A 20,183-nucleotide genomic window follows, 5' to 3' on the forward strand; every position below is an offset into this window, starting at 1 on the left:
GATTCTGTAGTGGACATCACTGCATGGGCTCAGGAACACTTATGAAAATCATTGTCTGTGAACACAGTATGTCGCTGTATCCACAAATATAAGTTAAAACTCTACCATGCAAAAAAGAAACCAGATACAGTATTAACAAATTCCAGAAACTCCATTTAAGATAGACTGAGGCGGAAGTGGAAAACTGTAAATGTCCTGTGCTCTGACAAATCAAAATATGAAATAATTTTTGGGAATGAAGAACTAAAGGGGACTTGTTATCAGCACACTGTTCAAAAGCCAGCATCCGTAATGGTATGGGGGTGCATTAATGCACATGGCATGGGTGACTTGCCCATTTGTGAAGGCACCAATAATGCTGAACAATACAGATTTTGGAGCAACATATGCTGCCATCAAGACAACATCTGTTTCAGGGAAGGCCTTGCTTATTTTAGCAACACAATGCCAAACCACATTCTGCATGTATTACTACAGCATGGCTCCGTAGTTAAAAAGCCTGTGTGCTAAACTGGACCGCCTGCAGCCCAGACCTGTCATCCATTGAAAACATTTGGCGCATTATGAAATGAAAAATACGACAAAGAAAACCCCAAACAGCTGAGCAGCTAAAATCCTAAGAATTGGAATAAATGTCACTTTCAAAACTACAACAATAAAATTTCTCAGTTTCAACATTTGATAATTTTGTCTTTGTACTATTTTCATAGAAGTATAGAGATAAATGATTTGCACATTATTGCATTCTGTTTTAATTTGTGTTTTACGCAGTGTCACAACTGGGTTGTGACTGGGTTGTGCATTGTCAATCGTTTTTGTATAATTAATTATTTATGACAGTAATGTCTTTATTTTTTATATGCTGCCAGTGCTTGCGTATCTTTGCAACATTGATATTCAGGCATTCATTGGTAGGTATTGCTTTTTGGTTTTTGGTTAAAAAGCCTTCAGACTCTAGTTGTTGCATCTGCTGTATGGTGAACATGGGCTTCGTTATGGTTAAGGCTGTTTGTGAGTAGTTAACAGACTTACATCTGTCTTGATAGCCTAATAGCCAGTGTTTATACCCTGCTATTGAGCTGTATTAACAAATGAGTTTTACTTTCTCTCCCAGCTATATTAAACCTTTGTGTTTATTGTTTTTTTTGGAAGCCTACTAGGACCTTAATCCGGGTTGAAGAACCTTAATGTCCCCAAAAGGTTCCTCAACCCAGAGCTGGTATGTTATCATTTGTAATGTGCGTAGCTGCCTTCCGATTATAAATAGGAAGGCAGAATGAATGTTTTACAATGAATGTTTTACTCTTAACCAGAGCCAGCCCTGGACATTCTGCCGCCCTAGGAAAGACAACAAAATGCTGCCGCCCCCCACCCCATTACACGATGTTAAGAATTACATCATAGACATCCTTATGAATCTAAGCATCAAGCATGGCATCAAGCATGGCATCAAGCATGCCACTTTCAAAAGTGTCCTTGCCACGCTGCAAAACGTGGTCTCAGGGTTATACGAAGCATATTACATGTAAATCTGTGATACACGATTTGTTTTAACCAAACACACCAAGCCCTTCCCTGGCACAGAGGTATTTAATCAGAGCATCAGACAGTATGGGAGTATTTGGCTATACCGACACCTATGGACAGCGTAAATATATCTGCCAAACAGGTAAGCGTACCACTTATTTGTGGAATAGGATGAAATAGGCTCCAATAATATATTTAATTCTATGATTATGCCCTTAAAATATGTGGTAGGGTGCCACTGATCCAGGGCGCTGGAGGGTTGGCAGCCACTTGTCAAAATGCCACCTCAAATTCAAGTGCTGCCATATGAGGCTGCTTAATTTTGCCTAATGGTAATTTTTCCCTGCTCTTAACAATTTCAGAATATATGCAAATTGCAAGGTGGGTATGAACATTTCCAGTAAGGCAACCGAATGGAATAGCAAAATAATATAATAAACAACATAGTGAGTTAGAAATTTAGTATATTCCTTTTGACTTCATTTAGAAATTGACTGAGCATTTAAATGACTTCCTCTGGGACAGAACAAAAGATTAGATTAACTTGGCAGCTCACTAATTTAACTGAAGAACCATACTAGTAAAATAACAGACTTGTGAGTAATTCATTTAATATCAGTGACATGCTCATTTTAGCTGGGTGTTTGACTAGTTTACCAGATTTTATTTCGGCTGAAGAGACATTATATATAAGGCTCAAACTTGTGAGCTTTTAATAGACATAAACAGCATAAATTACTCAGGTATTAATATGTTACCAAGAACAACAATTGGCCTAAAGCAAAGGCAACATATGTGGACTTCTTTTCATATGTGGTGCTTATGCCATTCCAGGAGAGCAGAGTATCTTTTTCAACATTAACACGAAAAGAGGAGTTTAAATCTACTGTCTTTTAATAGGAAAATAATCAGACTATATAAATGAGTTTGGGTAATCCAAAGGTTGTGTTACTGATGATCAGTTTGGACAGGTCACTACAGTAACTATAAAAAAACATCCAGAAAGTGCCATACCCAACCCTGTTCAGGCGCAGCAAAGAAACACCAGTGTTATAGACATACTGAGAGATGGAGGGTGAACAAACTGGTTATCCAGAGTCTTATGCTTTCAGTTGTTTCAATGAATCTGTCTGTCTTTCTGCAGTATGGAGGTTATGTCTGTCCCAAATAGCACCCTATTCCAGGTATAGTGTACTACAGTTGCTAGCATTCAGATCAATCGCAATTTGTATTAAATAGCACCCTCTCAGCTAAACAAACGTTTCAGCAAAATTCTTTCTACTACAAAAAATCAGCAACTGAGTTTTTTATTTTTTTTTATTTTGCCCGATAAATTCCCTCTTTCACACATAAATACAGTTTTAAGTTGAGAGGTACATTGGAGAAGAAAAGAGAGCTTTATAAGATATAAAAAGGTGATGGCCAGCCATACTGTGGTGCATCTTAGTGCCATTCTAGTTTTTTCATTCAGACTGCTGTTTACCTGTAATGGGAACATGTGCCCTGACAGTGATTCATAGTGTGTAGGTTTGTAGACATTGAGCTTTACATGGATGGCATACTTCAGTGCATTTGGCGATAATGTATTGAGGTGACGAAGTTAAAAGTAAGTAAACCTTCAGGGAAATTACAGTACAGTTTACAGTATGCTCATTTGTAGACGACACAGAACATCTCCCTCTCTATCTATCCCTCAGTTACAGAGGAAACAAAGGCACAATGTGAAATGCATCATTGTACAGTTCCACACATAGAAATATAATCTTTAGAATGGTCCACTGTGAGGTCAAGAGGTCCTTTCTATGGATTCCATTTTATAATGGTTCTATGATCCGACGGTGAATATATGTTCTCATTATGAGAACCCAATAGTAAAATGTGTTAATCCCATGCAACCAAGTAGCCATGTCCAGGCAAGAACAACCCAAACTCATCAGGCTGCCACTCTAACAGCCTAACAGTATTCTGGATAATGTGGTCTTTCAAACGTTAATCTCGGCTTGGTTATTGTTTGTCATGGCTGGAGACTTGCTGGGTTGTTTGGACCTCAGCCCCGCCTCTGTCCCACACCGAGACGTCTCCAAGAGTAGCCTTCTGGGTAAACACAACGCCAGGAGAATTGTCTTGTACTCCTTCCTGAAGTTCTGGTTCAGAAGTCCATAGATGACAGCGTTCAGGCAACTGTTAAAATATGCCATGAAGTAGCTAGCCACGAATAGCCAATCAGGGATGTTAGGCGCTACTCTGACCGGATTTATTGCCACTGCTAAGCCAATTAGGTTGAGCGGTGCCCAGCAGACAGCGAATAGCACAAAGACCATGAACATTGTCAGGAAGTTCTTGATGTCGCTGGGCTTGACCGTAGTGGTACGGTGTTCTGGCTTGACACGGTGCTTCACCTGGATGACGAGGACCCAAATCCTCATGTAACAGTAGGAGACAACGGCCAGCGGGATCAGGAAGTGGATTACCACCACACAGATGGTGTAGTGAGAGCTCACCTGCACCAAAATCCAATCACAGTTCATTAAAGTTGATTTAATAGAGTCACCACATTCCACATAAACACTTTAATAAAAACCAGAGGCACAATCTAAAACACAAGTATTTTCAAACGGCTGCTTACCGTCTGGGCAAAGGTGCAGGAATAGATCCTCGGGTCGTACTGAAGAGAACCAACGAAGAAGTTAGGTACAATGGCCAGGCAGGTGAGGACCCAGGTAAGAGCCAGGTAACACACAGTATTGTGGTGGCTGTAGAGCCGGTCGTAGTGCAGGCTGTGGCAGATGTAGCAGTAGCGGTTGATGGCGATGGCCGTGATGTTGAAGATGGAGCCGATGACGCTGAGGCCCATCAGGAAGCCACTGGCCTGGCAGTGGAGGTCACCCAAGATCCAGTCATCGTGGAAGATGGCCATCAGGGAGAGAGGGTAGGGGTACACAGCCACCACCAGATCCGCTACCGACAGGCTCACCACAAACATGTTGCCTAAAGAGGCGGAGAGAGAAGGTGACCCGAAGAGGATGTGAGGAAAAAGGAAAGGAGAGGATTGGAGAGCACAGTAGGGGAGGAGCGGAAAGGAAAAGACAGCATAAACACACCATCATTATATGTCATCATATAGTATGTTTTATTACACTGAAGCAGAGGTCTCAAACCGGTTCCACGGAAGCCATGTGTCTGCAGGTTTTTGGGTTTTCCTTTAAATTGGTTCCCAGTTCAGACCTAAACAACCAGGTGGGGGTAGAAACTAACCAATTAGTAACCTAATTAGTCAATTAAGTACAAGGTGAGAGAGAAAACCTGCAGACACTCGGCCCTCCGTGGAACCGGTTTGAGACCTCTGCACTGAAGGCATGAGATGATGTGGCATGTGGCCAGTACACCATGGCTAAGAGCTGTTGATAGGCATGACTGTCACACTGTCACACCCTGGCACAGCATTCATCATTTGTAACATAGCCACCATGTTTGTTCTTATTGCCCTCATCTGTGCTCCTGATCACTGACCCTATTTAAGTTTGTCCTTCCCCAGTCTATCTTGTCTGTCCTCGTTCTGTCCCCTGTCCTGGTTTAGTTTCATGATGTCTTATTTTGCTAAAAGGTCCTCAGTTCTCCCCACACCCGTGTCCTGCCTCCCACAAGCAGAGTTACTATGACACGTCGCAGAGTGCCTGGACACAGCACTTTGCTGTATACCACAAACGCCCAGAAGTCTTGCTGCGATTATAAACTGGTTAATAACGCAATTAGAGCAATTAAGTGCTACAATGTCATACCCGTGATATATGGCGTCATATACTAGCATTCAGTATTCAAAGCAACCACTTTATTATTCATTATTCATTAATTGTACACATCATAATACAACAATAGACAGTACACAGCATTTTACATCTTTATACAGTCATGGCCAAAAGTGTTGGCACCCCTGACATTTTTCCAGAAAATCAAGTATTTCTCACAGAAAAGTATTGCATTAACATGTTTTGCTACACACATGTTTATTCCCTTTGTGTGTATTGGAACAAAACAAAAAAAGAAGGAAAAAAAGCAAATTGGACATAATTGCACACAAAACCCAAAAAATGGACTGGACAAAATTCTTGGCACCTTTAACTTAATATTTGGTTGCACACCATTTGGAAAAAATAACTGAAATCAATCGCTTCCTATAACCATCAATAAGCTTCTTTGACCTCTCACCCGGAATTTTGGACCACTCTTCCTTTGCAAACTGCTCCAGGTCTCTCATATTGGAAGGGTGCCTTTTCCCAACAGCAATTTTAAGATCTCTCCACAGGTGTTCAATGGGATTTAGATCTGGACTCATTGCTGGCCACTTCAGAAATCTCCAGCGCTTTGTTGCCATCCATTTCTGTGTGCTTTTTGAAGTATGTTTGGGGTCATTGTCCCAGTTTTTTGACACTGGGCCCTACATTGCGACCCAAAATCCTTTGGTAATTCTCAGATTTCATGATGCCTTGCCCACAGTCAAGGCACCCAGTGCCAGAGGCAGCAAAACAACCCCAAAACATCTTTGAACCTCCACCATATTTTACTGTAGGTACTGTGTTCTTTTCTTTGTAGGCCTCATTCCGTTTTCGGTAAACAGTAGAATGATGTGCTTTACCAAAAAGCTCTATCTTGGTCTCATCTGTCCACAAGACATTTTCCCAGAAGGATTTTGGCTTACTCAAGTACATTTTGGCAAACTGTAGTCTTGCTTTTTTATGTCTCTGTGTCAGCAGTGGGGTCCTCCTGGGTCTCTTGCCATTGCGTTTCATTTCATTCAAATGTCGACGGACAGTTCGTGCTGACACTGATGCACCCTGAGCCTGCAGGACAGCTTGAATTTCTTTGGAACTTTCACCATCCGGACTATCCTGCGTTGCAACCTTTTCTCAATGTTTCTCTTCCGTCCACGTCCAGGGAGATTACCTACAGTGCCATGGGTTGCAAACTTCTTGATAATGCTGCGCACTGTGGACAAAGAAACATCTAGATCTCTGGAGATGGACTTGTAACCTTGAGATTGTTGATATTTTTCCACAATTTTAGTTCTCAAGTCCTCAGACAGTTCTCTTCTTTCTGTTGTCCATGCTTAGTGTGGTACACACAGACACACAATGCACAGACACACAAGTCAACTTCTCTCCTTTTTATCTGCTTTCAGGTGTGATTTTTATATTGCCCACACCTGTTACTTGCCCCAGGTGAGTTTAAAGGAGCATCACATGCTTGAAACAATCTTATTTATCCACAATTTTGAAAAGGTGCCAAGAATTTTGTCCAGCCCATTTTGGGGGTTTTGTGTGCAATTATGTCCAGTTTGCCTTTTTTCCTTCTTTTTTTTTTTTGTTCCAATACACGAATAAAAAGGGAATAAACATGTGTATAGCAAAAACAAATTAGCCAGCTTGATAGTGAGATATAAGAGATTAAAAAAAGATATGACATGAGGGAGACATACAATCACAGCAGTGGAAACAGTAGGTGGTTTCCTAGATAAAAAGCACCCTATTCTATACACAGGACCTAAGTCAGCCCTGATCAGAGTAGTGCCCTACTATCTACAGTATACCTAAGGCCCTGATCAGAGTAGTGCCCTACTATCTACAGCATACCTAAGGCCCTGGTCAGAGTAGTGCCTTACTATCTACAGCATACCTAAGGCCCTGGTCAGAGTAGTGCCCTACTATCTACAGCATACCTAAGGCCCTGGTCAGAGTAGTGCCCTATTCTATACACAGTACCTAAGGCCCTGGTCAGAGTAGTGCCCTATTATATACACAGTACCTAAGGCCCTGGTCAGAGTAGTGCCCTACTATCTACAGCATACCTAAGGCCCTGGTCAGAGTAGTGCCCTACTATCTACAGCATACCTAAGGCCCTGGTCAGATTAGTGCCCTATTCTATACACAGTACCTAAGGCCCTGGTCAGAGTAGTGCCCTATTATATACACAGTACCTAAGGCCCTGGTCAGAGTAGTGCCCTATTCTATACACAGTACCTAAAGCCCTGGTCAGAGTAGTGCCCTATTCTATACACAGTACCTAAGGCCCTGGTCAGAGTAGTGCCCTATTCTATACACAGTACCTAAAGCCCTGGTCAGAGTAGTGCCCTATTCTATACACAGTACCTAAAGCCCTGGTCAGAGTAGTGCCCTATATTTAGGCCTCAGAGAGTGTATATTTAACAATCAGATATACATTGGCACTCAAAAGTATACACCCCCCTTGGACTTTTCCACAAACAAACAAAAAAAGTCGATCACGTCAAAGTGAAAAATGTCATAAATTTGTTCTAAATTAATTACAAATATAAAACAGAAAATAATTTTTTGAATAAAAGTATTCACCGCCGTGACACACCTGAACAAGCTGTGGTGCGATCAACTGTGTTAAGAAGTCACATAATTAGTTCAACAGAATCCCCCTGTGTGCAATATGTTTCCCCTGACTTCAAATACACACGTCTCCGGGAGGTCCCACAGTTGGTTAGCACAATTACTAAACAAAAACTACACCATGAAGCAGATTCTTTCTTTAAGTTACATTACCTAACATACTTCCCTAACAATACATAATGTGACCCCGGGACAACCTTAGGACCCTGGGACAATCTTAGGACCCTGGGACAACCTTAGGACCCTGGGACAATCTTAGGACCCTGGGACAATCTTAGGACCCTATGACAACCTTAGGATCCCGGGACAACCTTAGGACCCTGGGACAACCTTAGGACCCCGGGACAACCTTAGGACCCTGGGACAACCTTAGGACCCTGGGACAATCTTAGGACCCTGGGACAATCTTAGGTCCCCGGGACAACCTTAGGACCCCGGGGCAACCTTAGGATCCCGGGACAACCTTAGGACCCTGGGACAACCTTAGGACCCTGGGACAACCTTAGGACCCCGGGGCAACCTTAGGACCCTGGGACAACCTTAGGACCCTGGGACAATCTTAGGACCCCGGGACAACCTTAGGACCCTGGGACAATCTTAGGACCCTGGGACAACCTTAGGACCCTGGGACAACCTTAGGACCCCGGGACAACCTTAGGACCCCAGGACAACCCCAGCCTGGCTGGTTAGTCAGGCAGAGAACAAGTGAGTACTCCTGTTCAGTAGTTGCCCTGTAGTTCCGTTCGGGGAACAAACAGAGATAAACGTAGAAGGAAGCAGTGGACAGACAACCTGAGCTTTGTTATGAGGCTTAAAAACAAAGAGGTCGATGTCCCGGAGTGGCCCAGTCAAAGCCCGGACCTGAATCCTGCTGTGAGTTCTCTTTCCAATAGGAAAGAAAAATTAAACATTTCTATTAACCAAAGGTCCCCATCCAACTTGATGGAGCTTGTGCAATTTTACATGATGAATGGGAAAAAAGTGTGTGCTCATATACGCAAAGCTGGTAAAGACATCTGAATAGAATCATTTGTGTAATTTCTGCCAAAGGTCTCTCTAACAAATGTTGAATAAAGGGTGTGAATAATTAATCCATCAGTTATAAAATGTGGAAAAGTACAAGGGGGTGAATACTTTTAAATGCCATTGTTGGATGCCTCAGGGAAAAATAAACTGTTTTGTTTACCAATCCTAATTTGGAAGTTTGTGTGTGTGTGCGTGCGAGGGCCTATGAGTGTGTGTGTGTGCGTGAGTGTGTGTGTGTGCGTGCGTGTGGTTCTGGAGCCAAATTCAACTGACGTCTGAAGTTCAACTCTCCTCAGCTGATCGCTCCCAACCCCCTTGGAACATCCCAACACATTTCTCCTATGAGAAATCCATAGCCGAGGTCACGCAATCTAACCCACAACCTCGTGTTTTCAGGGCCTGGCTGAAATGCATTCATTTACAGTGCACTATATCGGGAACAGGTTGGGACACATTCAGACACATGGCGCACAGTAACCTAATCTGTTAACATGCAATGACGCACTACCACGCTTCTCTGGTTACTGGGGCAGGCTTCCTACTGTGTGGCCTACAACCCACTTAACCCTGCCATGTGCTGTCTGTATAGATGTCCCAACATTACCCACCATATTAACACAACCTTACCACTACTCAGCCTTAAATTACATCCCATATCAATCCAACATATTCTATCAGCCTAACATTTCAATCAATCTAACATGACCTAACATAATAACCGTACATTACCTAATATGAGCATTTGGGCAACTGCTTACATTTGGACCTCGGGGACAACCCCAGCCTAGTTAGTGGACTGGGCAGAGAACAAGTGACTACTCCTGTTTCAATAATTGCCCTTGTTTCTCTGCCCTTAAAACCAAGCCAGAGTGGGCAGTCGGTGAACCACCAGACATCCATTGAGGAGGAACCTGTGGACTAAACCCATTAGCCAAGTTATGCCGTACCCACCGTCAGGGATGGACCAAAGAGAAGAGAACAGCCCTAGTTAAGCGGTGTTATTTTCAGACAGTCACTTCTGTTGTTGTTTATGTGGGCGTGATGAGGCGCTCCAGTAGCACTACTGATAAGGCTTCCTTGCCACAGAGATGCAGTGAGACTACGGTTTCCTTCAAAGACTGTGCCATCCTGTTCATCTTTGTTGTGAAAATGTACTTCTTTGTGCATCAGCCTTGAGGGCTCTAGTTTTGTGGTTTGTGCAAACTAGATCAAAGAAAGAAAGACACGCATCCTTGCTGTCTGCATCGTAAATTTTATTGCACCAGTCCGGCTTATTGTGTTTGTGCGGTTCCAGTCCCCCAACCCTTCGCACTAACATTACCTAACATTAGTTATCATATCAACCAGCCCAACCTTAGTGACCATATGTTCAGAACTTGTGCCTAACAACAAACTTTGAAACGAGATATTCAGAACATATAAAGGCTAGGGTGCTCTAATGTAGCGGGAGTAAAAGGAACACTTGCGCTGTGTTTAAAAATCCTCTTTTCAGGGGGAAATGGAAGCTAGGTTTAGGAGGACTGTTTGATCTGAAACCTGGATGTTTCTATTTTCTGTGGCCTAGAGTAAAGCCAGGGTAACTGAGCTGATGGAACAAGCAAGCCAACACTCAGGGCTTTACATAAAAACAATTGTGTTATTTCCAAACCCTAGCCCAACTCCCTACATTAGTGGTTTTCAAAACTCCCCAGGGACTCCCAGAGGTTTTATTTTGTCAATGCTCTAACACAGCACATCTGATTCACATTGTCAAGGGATTGGTGATTAGTTGTCATGTTGAATCAGGTGTGCTAGCTCTGGAATGGATCAAATACCTTGAACGGCTGGGGGGTCCCAGGATTGGAAAGGATGAGGGAGGCCAATATAAATCTGTTTGAAGAGAGGCCTGCGTTGTGAATGGCACCTTTATTCAATACAAATTCTAATGCACTTTTTTGGGGTAAAATAAACAAACAGTAAGTTGATGAAAAGTATTTTGTTGATATATTTTCAAGTATTTTGTACTGTATTAATTGAATAAACATTTACTGAAGAGTGTGCTGACCAGACTAAAGGTAGGGGTACATACGTTTGGTGCTTTGATCGCTAAACCCCTGTAGACCATGTTGTTATGAAACCCCAACTCTTCATTGACTACCGTGGGGTCAGTGAACAGTATACAGACAATTTCATTGAATTATTATGATGAATTGGCCCCCATCAAATCATTAGGCGGCTGAATCTAGTTACCCCTGAATAAAACCATTAAAACAGATAGCCAATCCGTACAAACACGTTTCTGTTTCACATCGGCTAACCAACAGCATCCAGCCCACAGTACAAGGATCAGAAGGCTGTCAGTTTAAATTGGAACAGTCTCTCCATATGAAAAGCAAGTATAGAGGGTTTATACATGGATAAAAGCACCATGACCTCTGACATTTTTAGAAGCTATATTTAGAAATGATGGTAATTATTGGACAGGCCTATAAAAATGACTACTGAATGGTGACAGCCTCAGGCTGTGAATATTAAGGAACACCACCGAACAGAGGGCTCTGATAGGCTGCAAGGATGTCTGGAGCCTGACCCAATGGGATTGATTAAATGGTTAGCTGACGAACCGGGGTCACAATCATGAGCGTAAGCACACATACGCTTACACGCACACGCACACATACACACGTGCACATACATGATATGAATTTCTATTATTGTGTGAATTTTTATTCACATTCAAAAGGTTTTCCCTAATGATTCCTTAATCCCTAAATCTAACCCTTAATCGCTAATATACCTACTGTAATTCTATCCCTAGCCACAATTGTAACTTGCACCCTAAGGGTTACCCCTCAGATGAAAATAGCCTTTTTTCTTTGTAGGGACTGAGAAATGTGGCTTGTTTTACTATCCAACACAAGCAAACACACACACACACTAGCAGTGTTCATAAAAATGTATTAAAGATAACAAATACAGTTTTAATAAATGTCTCAGCTGCATTATGAGGTAAGCTACTCAACTCCTTTAAATCCATCAAATATTAACTATTCTACACTACTGTTCAAAGGTTTGGGGTCATTTAGACATTTCCTTGTTTTTGATAGAAAATCACATTTCTTGTCCATTAAATTAACATCAAATTGATCAGTAATACAGTGTAGACATTGTTAATGTTGTAAATGACTATTGTAGCTGGAAACGGCAGATTTTCAATGGTATATCTACATAGGCGTACAGAGGCTCATTATCAGCAACCATCACTCCTGTATTCCAATGGCACGTTGTGTTTGCCAATCCAAGTTTATCATTTTAAAAGGCTAATAGAAAACCGTTTGGACAAAAAATGTGCTTTTTAAACAAAAGCATTTCTAAGTGACAACAAACCTTTGAGCGGTAGTGTACAACTCAGAAACCACTGCATTATGACCAGAAGGTCAGTGACATCCAGACAGAATTTTGACCAGTTTTTCTTTGATTAAGTTATCCATGCCAACTTGTTGTGGCTCTGTATGTGTTTTGTGTTACATTGATTGTGTAAAACCCTCATTCCAGCTAGCACCAAAACACACATCTGGCCTCCCGCAGGAACACTGATCTGTCAAGCTTAACCTCTGACCTTGCCCACATTCGTGCTTATCCAATTACAAGGCTGGGACCTGCTAGCCAAGATTCCATATTACCCTTTTCCACAGTAAGTACAGCAAAAACCAATGGATAATTTCTCTGTGGACTATTCTCTTCCAGGCAACTGGATTGGAAGAACTTCCAACACTCCCTGGTGCATAGAATGCATAAATGTCAGGAAACCATTCATTCATGAATTAATCGACCAAAAGCTGTGTCTGAAGCAAGAAGGGTTCACTGGGGTCTGTTTCCTGCCCTCACTGGATCTCTAAATGTGTACCCACGGTGAACCAGTACGAACCAATTCCCCTCTAGGGGGCGCTCTATTTGAAGGGAATTTAATAACAATTGTTTAAAAACAGTATGGGAGTATGGGACATGCTTAGATGATGTCTGACTATATTATGTAGTCTGAGACGTTTCAGACTTTTTCTCTATAGTGAAATCCAGGGGATAACGTGGGACTCACAGTTAATCACATTAACTATTCTCATTTCTGTTTTGAAAGGAATCCATGAAGTTGCAATTAGTTGACAAATTGAGGATCCACTTCTGAAATACAGCCGCAGAAGTTGCATTTAAGCCAAGCGTAGCATGAACCTTGCTAGGGTGGCAAGCTGCCAAAAAACCTTGTTCGGAGCACTTTTCAGGTTTTACTATCTTTGAGGCCAACATAATTAGTTCCAAAATAGTTCACTTTAAGTACATTGCTTTTCTGGCTTGGGTATAACCGTAAAGAAGAAGAAAGAGAGGACTGGTGAGCTCAGCAGAGACACATTACCTGTTTGACATAGGATGAATAAATAATACTCACTATAAAAACTGTCTGACAGATGGGGAACACGCCACAGGAGGTAGCTGTATGTGTCAGCCATTACCATCTACAGAAGACTTCACCGGCCAGGCTACAGGGGCTGGACTGCCAGGTGAAAATACCCTACATAGCCTCAATAAACATGATTAAAAAAGGTACTGCGTGGAGCGATGAGGTAAATATTACCATTGTACCAGAGTGATGTCAAGAGGCAAGTGTGGAGGAAAAAAGGGAACTAACATACCCCCGTAAACTGTAAAATGAAGTGGAGAGGGTGTTAAATTGAGGGAATGTATGGCTGCCACTACAGGCTCTTTTGTCTTCTTTGATGGTTTAACTGCTTACGGCAGCAGCAGGAGGAATTCTGAAGTGTAAAGAAACATCTTGTCTGCTCAGATACAACCAAATAAACGTATTGTATAGTGTTTCAGAACGCAGCAGGACAATGCCAACTAACACACCCCATAGATGCCAAGTCGATTTTCAGGGGAACAAAGTGGAAGTTCTTGACTAACCGAGTGAATAAACTGAATCCAATTAAGCAGGCCTTTCACATGCTTAACACAAGACGAAAGACAAAAGGCGTAGAATAAAGCAGGACTGAAGATGGCTGCAATAGAGGCCTGATAGAGCATCACCTGAGAACATACCAATCTGGTGATGTCAATGGGTTGAATACTTTAGGGAATCATTGCATGCAAAAAACCCAAAAAAGCAAAATTTCTCCAAAATGTTGGCCTCCGGTTATACAAAAACAGGGACATCAAAATTGATTTCCCTAAAAAAAATGTATCCTAACACTGGCCCCTAATGTCTAACCCCGTTTTTGTTTACCCAAACTCCAATTGTGAGTCCTACGCTAAATCAAGTATATTTCTATTCCTATTTATAAAGTGAAACCCAAGCACACACAAACACATGCACAGTCACACACTCAAAGTGATTCTGAGAAAGAATGCCACTGAACACAAAGTTAAATCTGTGGTAAATATCAAGGAATTCAATCACAAAGCCACTGGCCAGGGTGGGTGAGGGCACTTGGGTTAGAATCCCCAGGACGCTCTCACATGGCCTCAGACACACCACACATCCAGCACCTGAGGCCAAAGGTTCTGGCATTCTGGCCCTCAGGGGTTTGGTGAAGTTCTAATCCCGCAGGGATCATATATATATAAGACTAGAATGTGTGCTGCCACTGTGCTCAGGACTCCCTCAGGATTAGATTGGATAAAGGATGCGCTAAGAGGTATTATTCCCTAGATTCTAAAGATGCAGTGTTTTAATTGAATAACCAAGTTGCAGCGCAGTAAGAAATATGAATGTGAAGTTTATTTCAGTGTTTAAAAAGGATTAGGGGGAGGGTCATGTTACTTTTACCTTTTGGTTCAAACTCTTGACCCTATAATACTGAATAACAAACACTGAAATGCTGTTTTGTTTGACACATTATTTTATCCATCCATCCATCTTCTTCCGTTTATCCAGGGCCGGGTTGCGGGGGCAGCAGTCTAAGCAGGGATGCCCAGACTTCCCTCTCCCCAGACACTTCCTCTAGCTCTTCCGGGGGGACACCGAGGCGTTCCCAGGCCAGCCGGGAGACATAGTCCCTCCAGCGTGTCCTAGGTCTTCCCCGGGGTCTCTTCCCGGTGGGACGGGACCGGAACACCTTCCCAGGAAGGCGTTCCGGAGGCATCCGAAAAAGATGCCCAAGCCACCTCAGCTGACCCCTCTCGATGTGGAGGAGCAGCGGCTCTACTCTGAGCTCCTCCCGGGTGACCGAGCTTCTCACCCTATCTCTAAGGGATCGCCCGGCCACCCTGCGGAGAAAGCTCATTTCAGCCGCCTGTATCCGGGATCTTGTCCTTTCGGTCATGACCCAAAGCTCATGACCATAGGTGAGAGTAAGAACGTAGATTGACTGGTAAATCGAGAGCTTCGCCTTGCGGCTCAGCTCTTTCTTCACCACGACAGACCGATACATCGACTGCATTACTGCAGAAGCTGCACCGATCCGTCTGTCAATCTCCCGTTCCATCCTTCCCTCACTCGTGAACAAGACCCCTAGATACTTAAACTCCTCCACTTGAGGCAGGCACTCTCCATCAACCTGAAGTGGGCAAGCCACCCTTTTCCGACTGAGGACCATGGCCTCGGATTTGGAGGTACTGATTTTCATCCCCACCGCTTCACACTCGGCTGCAAACCGTCCCAGTGCATGCTGAAGGTCCTGGTTAGAAGGGGCCAACACGACAACATCATCTGCAAAGAGCAGAGACGAAATTGTGTGGTCCCAAAACCTGACACCCTCCGGCCCCTGGCGGCGCCTAGAAATTCTGTCCATAAAAATTACGAACAGAACCGGTGACAAAGGGCAGCCCTGCCGGAGTCCAACATGCACTGGGAACAAGTCTGACTTACTGCCGGCAATGCGGACCAAGCTCCTGCTTCGGTTGTACAGGGACCTGACAGCCCTTAGCAAAGGACCCAGGACCCCATATTCCCCAAGCACCCTCCACAAGATGCTGCGAGGGACACAGTCGAATGCTTTCTCCAAATCCACAAAACACATGTGGATTGGTTGGGCAAACTCCCATGAACCCTCCAACACCCCGTAGAGGGTATAGAGCTGGTCCAGTGTTCCACGGCCTGGACGAAAACCACACTGTTCCTCCTGAATCCGAGGTTCTACTATCGGCCGTATTCTCCTCTCCAGAACCCTGGCATAGACTTTCCCGGGGAGGCTGAGAAGTGTGATCCCCCTATAGTTGGAACACACCCATCGGTCCCCCTTCTTAAAAAGAGGGACCACCACCCCGGTCTGCCATCCCAGAGGCACTGTCCCCGACCGCCACGCGATGTTGCACAGGCGTGTCAACCAAGACAGCCCCACAACATCCAGAGACTTGAGGTACTCAGGGCGGATCTCATCCACCCCCGGTGCCTTGCCACCGAGGAGTTTCTTGACCACCTCTGTGACTTCAGCCCGGGTGATGGACGAGTCCACCTCTGAGCCCTCATCCTCTGCTTCCTCAATGGAAGACGTGTCAGCGGGATTGAGGAGATCCTCGAAGTACTCCTTCCACCGCCCGACGACATCCTCAGTTGAGGTCAACAGCTGCCCACCTCTACTGTAAACAGCGTTGGTAGGGCACTGTTTCCCTCTCTGGCAAACACATTATTTTAAAATCTCGAAATGTATTATTGCATGGTGATACTGGTTTTGTGTTGCGTGCATACAGTATGTATTCAACCCACGTGCTGTGGAAGATCTCAATTCTACATTTGAAAGAAAATGCCATAATAAGGATACAACTACTTTTCCAATGGCTCTGTTTGAATTACCATTCATAATTCAGTAATATTAGAGAATTGGTTGGGGGTTTGAACAATTTTGGAAGGCTGCTTGGTTATCTGCTGGCTGTGCAGCATCTTGTATACCTGTAGACAAGTATACCTGTAGTCAATTATACCAGTGGACAAGTATACCTGTAGACAAGCATACATGTAGACAAGCATACCTGTAGTCAAGTATACCTGTAGACAAGTATACCTGTAGTCAAGTATACCAGTAAACAAGTATACCTGTAGTCAAGTATACTTGTAGACAAGTATACCTGTAGTTAAGAATACCTGTAGTCAAGTACACCTGTAGTGTGGTTTCAATCAAACAATCCATAGCTCATTGGCTTCTAAAGGACTCAAGGTCAATTTCAACTGCCTGTTGTTGCACTATTTGCTTAAATAATGACAATTATAATTGAAGTATACTTTAATCAGTTAAAATGATATTTCTCTGTATTCTATCTGCAACCCTTTATTACATTGGTGTCAGATAAAGGGTGAACATGAAACCAGGCCCAAAATAGTGGCTATATATGTATTTTATTTTAATCTATTTAGGAAAAACACAATGAGAAATGTTTGCCATTAAAATGTGTGCACCAATAAAACAACATTAACTTCCTAAATATATCTACGAAATTATACAGCTAAATATTAATATTTAAGTATTCATATTTATGGTAAGGGAAAGACATTTCTAAACTGCATATATGCTTAGATTTATTCCATGTCAGATTTAGGAAGCATATCAGAGGACTAGATAGAGCACTCTATGAAAGTACTTTAGTCCCTGATGCTTTACGCTTAAGCCAAACTGCAAAATGAATTTAATGCTTTAGACTAAAGGAGATAATGTTCTTCAATACCCTTCTCTGCATATTATGCTCTGTCCTTTGATGGAGAAAACAAATTATAGCTTTTTTCTTTGCTAAATACTTGTTTAAATAATTGTTTTGGATGTGGGGGGAGGTTCACTTGTTTTTCTCGAGTATTCAGGGAGAGTCACGTAAAAACATATTTTGCTGAAGGGACTGACATCCTTTTTCACTTCAAAGAGATATTACTCCCCCCTGATATCCCTCATTATAAATAACATCCGCTCCCTAACTGGAAACATATCAGGTCCCTAGAAGAAAAATGTCCAATAATTCCAATCCACACAACAATTTAGATTTCCTGTTTTGTGGCATTTTTATTGTACTGCTGTTTGAAGCCAGCTCAAATCAAGATACGGCATGTGGATTAATGTACACGCCATCTGGCCTGGTTAAATCATCAGCAGAACTACAACCAAACACGGTGGCTGTAGTTCAGTCCCCTACAGAGAACACTGACCTCTATGACTAGCGGGACTACAACCAAACACAGTGGCTGTACAGTAGTTCAGTCCCCTACAGAGAACCCTGACCTCCATGACTAGCGGGACTACAACCAAACACAGTGGCTGTACAGTAGTTCAGTCCCCTACAGAGAACCCTGACCTCCATGACTAGCGGGACTACAACCAAACATGGTGGCTGTACTGTAGTTCAGTCCCCTACAGAGAACACTGACCTCCATGACTAGCGGGACTACAACCAAATATGGTGGCTGTACTGTAGTTCAGTCCCCTACAGAGAACACTGACCTCCATGACTTGCTGGACAGCAACAGTTTTGACTTGAGCTATATTTACACCTGACCGACCTGGCATAGATTTAAGCTCCTGCGAGTGTGTAAATAGTACTGCATATTATTACAATACATATTATTACAGGGAGCCTGTATTACTATTATTGTTTATTATGATTATTAGAATTCATCATAAAACAGGAGTAAAACAGGCTGGGTCTAAAACGGCACCCTAACGGTCCACAGGTCTACAGGTCTACAGGTCTACAGAGCTACAGGTCTACAGGGCTACATGGTTACAGGTCTACAGGGCTACATGGTTACAGGTCTACAGGGCTACATGGTTACAGGTCTACAGGGCTACAGGGCTACATGGTTACAGGGCTACAGGGCTACAGGGCTACATGGTTACAGGGCTACAGGGCTACAGGGCTCTGGGTCAAATGCTGTAAGCGAGGGAACAGGTGTCATTTTCGAGCCACCCTGAGAGGCAGGTGTTTTAGGGACACTTAATGACGCCCTATTCCTTACAAAGGGCCCAACTTTTTCCTGGACCCACTGGTGCTCTATGAAGGCAACAGGGTGCCATTTGGGTCGCCAGGTGTCTGACGGGCTGGCGGTCGGTATTAACGTGGCGACGATGTTTATGTTTCTGGCCAGGGTCATGGTGGACATCACCACCATAGGCAGCTGGTGTCAGTTCTAATGTTCAAACCCTAGCGGACCTCTCCGGGCCCTTTCATCGAGCGCCCCGCAGTAGTCACTTTCAATCTGTCACACCTAATCTCCCGTGCAAAAAACACAGAGGCTGCGTTCCAACTGGCACATTATTCCCTATTCAGGGCACTTCTTTGCGCCAGGGCCCAGAGGCGTACATTGTACAGGGAATCGGATGCCATCTGGGGGTGCCCCTCAAACCTTCAGACCGGTAGTCCAGTCAAAACCGTGAGCGCTGGTTTTAGAGCAGCGGCCAGTTAGAAATCAGCTCAGTACACACCACAGTGACACGTGAGGCAGACGAAGAATGGAGAAAGAGAGACAGGGAACTGAGAGGGTTCGAACTGGCCACGTCAGAAGTCTAAAGAAATGATCTCATTCAAGGACTCTGGGCTTAGGGTGTGTCAATTTAAATTACGGTATGTCTGCATTTTATTATATAACCATATAGGTCCGGTTTCGCAGACAGAGGTCAAGCCTGGTCTAGGACAAAAAATATCAAAATCAATAGATCAATAGTTTTCCATTGAACTTGATGTTTTAATTCTAGACTGGGCTTGATCTGTGTCCACAAAATATGTACATAGCTAGTGTGACGGCATCGTGCCCCCAGCTGTGTTGAGCCTGATGGGGTTGGCATGTGAGGGAACGGCATACTAGAAACTCGAGGACCCAGAGCAAACCTGGCCTGAGGGGTGAGCAGTGTAGACATATTTAGATGCACCCAGCGCCGGCTCTAGCCTTTTGGGTGCCCTAAGCAAATGTCATTTGGGGCCCCCACTCCCCTGTCGGTCGGGGGCTCCCTAGCAGTTGGAGGCCCCCTAGCGGTCGAGGACCCTAAGCGACCGCTTATGTCGCTTACGCCTGGAACCGTCCCTGGGTGCACCTGTCCATTAACAGCTGTCTTGTCCTAATCCTACTTCAGGAACCTCAGGCTGGGGACCAGGGGCTGGGGAGCTGATAGGGCAGAGAACAGACACTTCACCCTAAGCAGTGTTGCAGCCGGAGATTATGTTGGTTTCAGAGAGAAGCATAATTCTCTTAGCACATGCAGACTTTAGAGTACTTTCATCTTCCCAATGACATTTCATAGGACTAACAAGAATAGTCCCGGTTTGTTTGTTTCATAT

At 43.6% G+C, this 20,183-nt stretch overlaps 1 protein-coding gene across 2 annotated transcripts in view; it reads right to left on the reverse strand.

Annotated features, from left to right (window-relative positions):
• Positions 1-2,847: 2,847 nt before the first annotated feature.
• The window catches only part of mtnr1c (melatonin receptor 1C), a 37,131-nt gene continuing 19,795 nt past the window's right edge, over positions 2,848-20,183 (reverse strand). For both annotated transcript variants that reach the window (XM_010898461.3, XM_034291659.1), the window contains exons 2-3: positions 4,154-4,515; positions 2,848-4,028 (exon numbers count right to left, since the gene is read on the reverse strand). In XM_010898461.3, coding sequence (XP_010896763.1) covers positions 3,510-4,028; positions 4,154-4,515 — 881 coding nt within the window. In that variant the 3' untranslated portion in view covers positions 2,848-3,509. The remainder of the gene's footprint in view (positions 4,029-4,153; positions 4,516-20,183) is intronic.

Source organism: Esox lucius, chromosome 4, assembly GCF_011004845.1.
Source record: "Esox lucius isolate fEsoLuc1 chromosome 4, fEsoLuc1.pri, whole genome shotgun sequence".
Lineage (NCBI taxonomy): Eukaryota > Metazoa > Chordata > Actinopteri > Esociformes > Esocidae > Esox > Esox lucius.